Here is a 10,066-nt window from a genome sequence, read left to right as displayed (position 1 = left end):
GCTTGAATAGGCTATTCTAGCAAGGGGAAACATCGGCTCAGTATCTGCCATGACTAGCCCCTAATTAACCCTTCCACATTCCAACAAGATTACCTTTCATCTTCAAAATTATAGATGCATAGGTCCAATCCACTAAGTATCTCCTCACTGGACTAACTCATTGATCTGGGAATCAACTGGGTGAAAACTTTGCTGTGCTTTCTCCGTCAACTATACCCACCTTTAGTTTGGAAGATTAGACCTATAGACAATATACCAGATGTCAACTCATTAGACCCCATATTTATCTGGAGATTCTGATAGTCAAATACTCTTGCAATAAAATATCTACCTAATTGTTTTATCAATTTACATATTAACTTACAGTGATTTGTGTAGAATGATATCCAGGCCCCTCAGAACATCTTTCAATTTCTGATCAGTCATCTACTTTCTCTACCAAAGTGGATGACTTCACAGTTTTCCACATTATATTCCATACATTGTGTTTTTTTCAAAGATGTTTGAAAATGCAATCAGTGTATATGGCCACATGTAACAGGTACTGAACCTCCTGAAGCAAAGGCTCCAGATTATCAGAGCTAGACTCCTAGCATGATACAACATATTGCTGCTCCACTGCCTTCTGCAAGTTTGAGGTTTTTGAACCCCATGGATACAGAGCACCTCTCCTATTTCCTACCGCTTCTACCAGAAATTCCAGTAGAACTCTGAAAACCCTTGGACTTATTCTCTCACATGTAACATTCTTCAGTGCTAGCCAAGTTATCCTCCTTTCCTTCTAGTCAGCCTTTACCTGCCCATCCAAAAATATAACTTATTTCTAATAGGTCCAAAGTAGCACAGAGTAGCTTTGCCTCAAGATCAGCATTCACAGAGTTCCCTCCATGATGCTGCACTCTGGCCAAGCAGTGTGGCTGGCACTTGCCTGGACACCACAGCACCAATAAAGTGAGCAGGTACCAGAATTCTGGTCCTCTGCCTAGATTATAATAAACAAGTATGGCCAAATGCTTGTCTTTCCTGCACCTTTTTGTGGGGTATTTAAACCCTGGAGTATAGTGTTTATGCTAAAAGAGCAAATGGTAGTGGAAATGCAGCCAGAACTTGTGCCACTGGACAAAATCCTGTTATTCTAAGCCTCGTAAAAATATTTAGCAGTTAATACAAGTGCATTAAAGGATTTACTTCTCAAAAATGCATACTTTGGTTGTGTTTACATATGAAAAATTATTCTACCACAGCCTACAAAGCTCATTATTAATAACATCTATAATTATTCTGCTGTGATACTGTATATCAAACATGGGAGATACTTAGCTCCCTGGCTATCTCTTACCTACTCATCCCCTAGAACCCCAGGTGCAAGTCACACCTTGTACAAAATGATACACATTCAGCAAAAGAGAGTTTCAAAGGCAATGGCTTACATTAATGCAATGCATCATCAGTGCTCTCTACACAGGTACGGCAGCATGCAGCAGGGGGAATGTGAGAAGGATAAATCTATGTGAGAGAGAGAGAGAGAAAAAAAGCAAACATACTGACAGAGAGGCAGCACAGAGACAGATGCGTTTCATAACCAATCGCAGCACACTTGACTGCCATGCAGCTTCAGTGGATAATGCCCCTACAGCCTTCCTCAGAGAGCGTCCTGCTGCTTTTCCTCTTCCCCAGCCAGGTTCAGTCCTGCAGCACAGCCAAGGCTCTTCTTCACAAATATCCATGCCTCCATTTCTCCCAGCACTGCAAGCACACTGCAGTTTACTGCAGCATCTGCCTTCTAATCTATTCCTTCACGAGCTGAGAGATCACAGTCAGCTTGGAGGACAGCATGCAATGTCGCAGGACCAGTTATCGTGTGTCTAGCTCCTAACAGCAGCAGGCAATTCTCAGGGTCATCAATCAGCCACTCGGCATTTAAATACAGCACCAGAGCTGCAATCAGCAGTCAATAAGCTGCTGTGAGTTTGCCTGCTTGCTCACAGGACAGTTGGCAGTTGTAGGACATCCACTCTGAATTAACACTCACACATACAAGCTTTGACAGATTTATGGATAATCTGCATGCTTAAATTGTGTAGCCACACAGCAGGCAAGTCAGATGATCCTACACACATAGGATGTACCCATCTCCATGAATTGTCAGACTCATGCCGAACTCATTAGCCTCTAGCCCACCCCAACCCCTATCTACCCCTGATGCCAACCCCCCCGGGTAACAGGGTGGCCAGATCTGCCAACCTCAGGCAGCATCAGAGAGGTGGACGAAGGCATGGCAGCCTTTTCTGGGGTTGTGAAGGGAAGGGAAAGGTCCAAAAAAAGCTGCACAGCACAGCTATATAGATGCAAGGAAAATAATTAGTGATTAGGGGATAACCTTCATTCCGGAAGAGTGCAGAACCAGCTTGCTACAATGATTGGTGCATGTGCCCCAGCTCTGGAAGCAACAGGCAAGACAGAAAATGACTATTATCATAATATTGGGCAAACCCTGATCCAAAGCTTCAAATGGAGACAAGCTGATTCTCTTTGTTGATTTCAGTGCCAGACTGAGAAAAGGCATAACCCTCTGGAAAGTGCCACTGACTGGGCAGGAATCAAAAAAGCTAACTCCAATGGAGGTCATCCTGATGAAATACTAATAAGATAATATTTCTCAACCAACACTCCATTTCAGCATTTCATTTGCACTATGATATACTCCAAGATTTATCCACCTCCTTAGAGGGGATGAGATCTGCTGGACTGACCATTGCCAAATCTTTTCGGTCAGCTCCAAAAAACTAGTGATAAATCAATGACTGCAGCAGCATCAGTGCACAGAAAAATCAACACTGAGGGGCCTCCATCATTAAGGGCCCCCATCACCCAGTATTTTTCTTCTCATTGTTACCATCAGGAAGAAGGGACAGGAGCCTGAAGGCAACTACTCAGTGATTCAGGAACAGCTTCTTCCCTTCTGCCATCCGTTTTCTGAATGGGACGTTGAACACTACCTCACCTTTTTTATTTCTATTTTTGCACTACTTATTTAATTTAACTATTTTATATGCTTATACTTATTGTAATTCAGTTTTTTCTATTATTATGTATTACAATGTACTGCTGCCCGCAAAGTCAAAAATGTCACAATATATGCCGATGAGATTAAACCTAATTCTGATTCCGATTCAAAGACTCCACAAAACAAATGCCCTATTCTGTGTCTCAATCTGAATGTTCCCAATAATGAGAGCCAACAAGTTTCTAGTCTTCCGACCAAAATTAACACTTTTGAAGAACTCTGTTTCTCTACCGCAAAACACTGAGATTATTTTCATGAGAACAAACAGAAAATCCGGAAATAATATGTTCTAAATCTATTATCAAAGTGTATATACAGTGTGTCACCATATACAACCCTGAGATTCATTTTCTAGTCAGAATCACAGTAATACATTCTACACAATAGAATTGATAAAAGACTGCACCCAACAAGGCAGACAACAATGTGCAAAAAAATACAACTAACTGTGCAAATACAAAAAGAGAAAAAAGAAATAATAATGATAATAAACAATATCAAGAACATGAGATGAAGAGGCCTTGAAAGTGAGTCCAGTTCAGTGGGAAGTCAGTAATGGGGCAAGTGAAGTTGAGTGAAGTTATCTCCTCTGGTTCAAGAGCCTGATGCTAAGTAGTAATAACTGTTCCTGAAATGGCTAGTGCAGGCCCTGAGGCTTCTGTACCTTCTTCCTGATTGCAGCAGCAAGAAGAGCACATGGCCTGGATGGTGGGGCCATTGATGAGCTCTTCTAGAATGCCAACAGGGATGTATGTGTCCCGTGAACTGCCCAATGTCACTGGAGGTAAGCTTACCTCCACACCAAGAACAGCATCTTCAGCTCAAAGCAGCAGCACAGTGATGGAGCAGGTAGTGCTGCTGACCCACACATTCTGGAAACAAGGGTTTGTCTGTGTGCAGTCTTCACATTCTCCCTATGACTAAGTGGATGTTCCACTTAATTCATGTGACTTCTTCTTACATCCCAAGACATATTGATTGGTTGGCAAATTGCTGATTGTAAGTTATCTCTAGCAGGTAGTAGGGGAATCAGAATGAAGTTAATGGGCACATAAGAGAGATTAGATTGTACGGAAATAAGTGGGGAATGGTAGCATAGGGTCAACCGGTGGACCCCTATGCTACCATACATTGATTAAAAACATGCTTTCCCAACTCAGAGAATTAGAACAGTATTTGAGTAATATCAGGTTTGGAGAGTATGGGGAAAACATGTCTACTACAATCACTCCAAAGAGGAAAAATCTGACTTGTTGAAATAATAAACAGAGTTACATCACACAAACACCATGACCTCAACAATAACCCATTAAGTTACAATGAGACAGATCCATTGACAGATCTGAGATCTGAGATTTCCAAACCATATTTTCCAAGCTTGGCAATAATCTTATATTGAAGGTGCTCAAAGAATATCTAAGGATAAACAATAGAATCACATACCATACCATATTGTTTATCTGCCAAATCTATGAGAGAGCTATTCAATCAATCCCACTTCTCTCTGCTTCAATAGAGTCTTGCTTTCATGAATTTATTAAATTCCCTTTTGAAACAGTACAGCTGGAGGCAATTCCAACTTGTCTCAGAAAACTCAGCTCCTCTCTAATTCTTTGCTCCTCAACATGAAGTTGTTAGGTGGCACTCTGAGCTCACAAGGCCTGAAATGTTCAGGCAGGCCTTCCCCACCACCACTAACACTCTACAGCTCTCCTCACCACTGAATTATCTTCTCACATCTCACATTTTGTTATGTTAGAATGAGATTCAAAACTAGTATTGGCTTATTGGTCTGCGAAAGAGGAGACTTGGGGTGAGGACACAGGAGAGAGGCACCATGTGCACATGGTTAATTGGCAAGTCTGATTAGTCATTTTCCCTTTTGTTCTGGACCATTCTTCAACTACAAAAACAATTACTGCACTGATGTACTGGGGATCATGGGGTTCAAATCCATACTTCCCTGAAAGTGGCAGCACAACTAGATAGGGTGGTAAAGAAGGCATATGGCACTGGTCAGGAAGTCAAATTACTGTAGCTAAAACTTTGGTTAAGCTGCACCTGAAGTTTTGTGTGCATTTCTGATTGCCCTATTACAACTAATCATAACTAATCACAATGTTGTCTCAACACATTCCCGCCCAATCACACACTGCATATCAATAACCTACCTGCATCTACCTCTCTGCATGATTCAACTGCAGTTGAAGTATTCTACTGAGAAAGAATTGAGCCTTGTCCCTGCCTTAAATGGGCGAACCTTTATTTTAAACATTGACCCATTTCTGAATTCTGCTTCAAGAATAAACACTCTCTCATTCACCCTTTAGAAAATGCCAGAAACACTCAGCAGCTCAGGCAGCATCTGTGGTAAGAGAAAGAGAACAAAGGTTTCAGGTTGGAGATTCATTGTTTCTGGATCCAAAGCTCCAAGTAGCCATGTTCCAATCTTTTAAACTCCAGCAGATACGGGTGCAGTTGCTTCATAAAACAGCCAGCCAAGTACCCACCTGACAAACCTGGCAGGATTCCTGATGTGGCTTCCTAGCAGCCAAAGTCATCAGGGCACTGGTGGAAAAAGAGGAATGATGGCCTGGGGAATTCGCCAGGTACTTACTTGGAGAACATTCTCATTCACTGGGGAAGTAATAAAGGGTACCATGTTTCAAAACCAATTGTCTAGCTATTAAGTTCCAAAAATGCCCAGAAAAACGTAATGCTACATTTAGTAAATTCCAAAACCACAGATAGTCATGGACTCTGACCCAAATACAACAATCAGCAGCCCAACTTACAATCTGCACAAATTCCTTTTCGAACTTCAACAGGCTACTGATTCATTAATATCCAATTTACTGGCAGCCAGGGCCCATTGCCCACTGCCATAATGTTATCACCAGATGCATACTATTATTGGACTGGCTCTCTCATGTTCATGATGGCAACAGCTCGACAACAAAATGAGCACAGGAAACAAACCGCAAGAAAATGTCAAAACACTGAAAGCCAAAATGATTTCCAAATCTCTTCCTCAAGCTTTTTCTCCATCACTACAGGATCAAATTCACCTCCTTCACCTCTTGAAAAAAATACTGCTCTAGTTTCAAGAGAGCTTACTTTCAGCTCTCTCACTCTACATACTTATTGATATATGCTGAAATCAAAATGTCAGCAAATGTGGGGGAAAATAAATTACCTGCCAAAGATCAATTGTACATTATAAAGTCATCATTTATTCAATAGATATTTCGGAACAAAACTGAGAGTGAAATGCCATCACATCTTTTAATTGACTTACCTCCCACTGTATGGGGAGATTATTTCCTAATTTAAAAGTAATCCACCTCACTGGAACAGGGCCAATTCAGTGTTAGTGGAGCAGACACCAAGAATTTAAAAGTTACTTACCATGGCAGTCAGAACTTTGTTCCTGTCATGTCCAGCAAAGTTTCCAGTATCACAGTAAGGGAGAGCACACAATTTACAGCAAGAGGATGAAAACAGATGGCCTCCACTGTTATTACAGTTCTACACAGAGCAACTATTGATGGAGCTGGATTCAGTCCATGCCAGCTTTTCATATTATGCTGAAGCTCTAGAAAAAGAGGAGATTCTGCTCCAGCTTGTTTGTTTTCACAGGTAATTGTCACTTGCTATTTAAAGATACCTTTCACAATGAGGTTTGCCTTTACTTAGAGAGGGAAGAATCAAGATGCCACCTGTGTAATGATATCATACAGGATTGGGAGCTGGTTGCTCAACTTCTCAGATCTGATTCCTCATTCACGTAGGTCAGTAGTTCCCAACCTCTCTGAAGGAGATCCCCACATTCAAACATTAGGGTTCCCTATATGCCAAAAGTATAAACACTAGATAGCCATAAGACCCTAAAAACATAGGAAGGCAGAATTAGGCCATTCGGCCCATTGTGGCAGCTCCATCATTTCATCATGGCTAATCCATTTCCCTTTCAACCCCATTCTCCTGATTTCACCCCATAACCTTACACACCCCTGACTAATCAAGAACCTATCAATCTCCGCTTTAAATAAACACAATGACCTGGCCTCCGCAGCCCCTGCAGCAATGAATTCCACATACTCACCAGTCTCTGGCTAAAAGATCCCCATTTCCTCCTCATCTCCGTTCTGAATGGATGACCCTCTACTGAGGCTGTGCCCTCCAACCGCACCATAGGAAACATCCTCTCCACATCCATTCTATCTGGGTCTTTCAAGATTTAATAGATTTCAATAAGATTCCCTGCACCCCCCCATTTTTCTAAGCTCCAGTGAGTACAGGCCCAGAGCCAACAGTCACTCCTCATACGATAAGTCTTTCATTTTCGGAATCATACTCATGAACCTCTGAATCCTCCAATGCCAGCACATCCTTTAAAGAACAAAGAACAATACAGCACAGTACAGGCCATTCAACCCACAATGTTGTGCCGACCCTTAGACCTTGCCTCCCATATAACCCTCCACCTTAAATTCCTCCATATACCTGTCTAGTAGTCCTCTTAAACTTCACTAGTGTATCTGCCTCCACCACCGACTCAGGCAGTGCATTCCACGCACCAACTACTCTCTGAGTAAAAAACCTTCCTCTAATATCCCCCTTGAACTTTCCTCCCCTTACCTTAAAGCCTTGTCTTCTTGTATTGAGCAGTGGTGCCCTGGGGCAAAGGTGCTGGCTGTCCACTCTATCTATTCCTCTTAATATCTTGTATACCTCTATCATGTACATGCTCCTTCTTAAATAAGTGGTCCAAAAATGCTCACAATACTCCAAATGAGGCCTCACTTGTGCATAAAAAAAGCCCCAGCTTGACACCCTTGCTTTTATATTCTAGCCCTCTCAAAATGAATGCTAATATTGCATTTGCCTTCCTCACCCATCGACTAAACCTGCAAATTCTATACGTGAACTTCCAAGTCCATTGCACCTCTGATTTTTTTAAAGATTTTTCTCTCCGTTTAGAAAATAGCCTCTGCTTTCATTTCTTCTACCAAAGTGCATGGCCATACACTTCCCAACACTGCATTCTATTTGCCACTTCTTTGCCAATTCTCCTAATCTGTCCAAGTCCTTCTGCAGCCTCCCTGCTGCCTCAACACTACCTGCCTCCACTTATCTTGAAACGGTCGCACACCGATCCCTGCAGAACACCACTAGTCACCAGTAGCCAATCAGGAAAAGCTCCCTTTATACCCTCTATTTGCCTCCTGCCAAGCAGACAGTGCTCTAATCATGCTAGTATTTTTCCTGTAACACCACGGGTTCATATCTTGCTAAGGAGCCTTGTGTACAGCACCTTGTCAAAGGCCTTCTGAAAATCCAAGTATGCAACATCTACTGATTCTCCTTTGTCTATCCTGCTTGTTGTTTCTTCAAAGAATTCCAACAGATTTGTCAAGCAAGATTTTCCCTTAAGGAAACCATGCTTTGGCCTATTTTATAATGTGTCTGCAAGTACCCTGGAAACACATCCTTAACAATCAACTCAAACATCTTTCCAACCTCTGAGGTCAGGATAACAGCTCTATAATTTCCTTTCCTCGGCCTCCCTGCCTTCTTGAAGAGTGGAGTGACATTTACAATTTTTCAGTCCTCCTGAAACTTTCCAGAATCTAGTGTTTCTTAAAAGATCATCACTAATGCCACCACAATCTCTTCAGCTACCTGTTTCAGAATCCTGGGGTGTTGTTCATCTCACCCAGGTGACTTATCTACTTTCAGACCTTTCAGTTTCCCAAGAAGCTTCTACCTAGTAATAGCAACTGAGCTCACTTCTGTGCCCTGACACTCTCAAACTTCCGGAATACTGTTAGCTCTTCCACTGTGAAGACTGATGCCAAATACTTATTCAGTTCATCCACCATTTCCTTGTCCCCCATTACTTCCTTTCCAGCATTATTTTCCAATGGTCCAGAATCTATTCTCACTTCTCTTTTACTCTTCATATATCTAAAATCATGTTTGGTATTCTCTCTGGTAATATCACAAACTCTCATTCAAATGGTCCCAGGGATTGCTAGGCCTATCATTGGGGCAGCTGGCATGCCATCCAAATGAATATTTATTTACACCATTGTGAACTTTCTATGCAAATTACTTCAATTTTATTAAAGCATCATGAACCTACTGACGGATTCAAGCAGCAAAATGGAGACACAAGAGGCTGAACAGATGGCTATTGTACAAGTGCAAGTTGATAAGACCAGGCAGATTAATAATTCAGCATGTACTAGATGGGCCAAAGGGCCTGTTTCTGCACTGTAGTGTTCTATGACTATCACTCTAATAGACTGCAGATGCTGGAATCTGAAAAGAATGAGCTGCTGGAGACTCAGAGGGTCAGGCTGCATTTGTGGAGGCAAAAGAGTGGTTCACATTTCTGGTCATCGTGCTACATCAGGACGTGTCCTGTCCTTACCCGAAATCTCAAGCATGCCTTTGCCTCCACAGATGCTGTCTGATCCACTTGCTACTTACTTTTTTGCTTCATAGAGATAAAAATTTGGGAAGCATTGGTTTAAATCATGAGTAATCAGTATATTAACTTACTCACATCCTCTTGATTTGGATCGTTTAACATTCTGGTCCAAGACAACTGGGTCAAGCTCATTTCTGAAAAGTAGCACATTCCCCTCCCTGATCCACTCTTTGCCTCATACCACTATCCTGCTTGCAAGTCTCAAGAGCATTTTAGTAGTGAAAATAACCTCAATGCCACTGTGCTTCATAAAGGACCTCTCACCTTTAAGTTATGTACCTTTGCTCTGGATTCCACTACTGAAGGAAACATTCTCACAGTCTACCACTTAATAACTTTAAACATGATAGTGGGATCACCACAATATTCAATGCACAAGGGAAAACATGCCTAGTCTATGCAGTCAGTTCTCGTCCGATGCCTCACTGCACCCTGCCAAGATTACTACATCTTAAAGGAGAAGTTTGTACTGAGTCTCTTAAAGAACTTTAAGATGGGAG

General features: G+C 41.9%; 1 protein-coding gene across 4 annotated transcripts in view; it reads right to left on the bottom strand.

Moving 5' to 3' along the window:
* ankrd24 (ankyrin repeat domain 24) overlaps positions 1-1,923 on the bottom strand; it is a 139,458-nt gene extending 137,535 nt beyond the window's left edge. For all 4 annotated transcript variants that reach the window (XM_073068819.1, XM_073068820.1, XM_073068822.1 and 1 more), the window contains exon 1: positions 1,545-1,923. In XM_073068819.1, coding sequence (XP_072924920.1) covers positions 1,545-1,727 — 183 coding nt within the window. In that variant the 5' untranslated portion in view covers positions 1,728-1,923. The remainder of the gene's footprint in view (positions 1-1,544) is intronic.
* Positions 1,924-10,066: the final 8,143 nt, after the last annotated feature.

Source organism: Hemitrygon akajei, chromosome 16 (assembly GCF_048418815.1).
Source record: "Hemitrygon akajei chromosome 16, sHemAka1.3, whole genome shotgun sequence".
Taxonomy (NCBI): Eukaryota; Metazoa; Chordata; class Chondrichthyes; order Myliobatiformes; family Dasyatidae; genus Hemitrygon; species Hemitrygon akajei.
The sequence above is the reverse complement of the archived record's forward strand: the minus strand, read 5'-3'. Positions and strand labels throughout refer to the sequence as shown.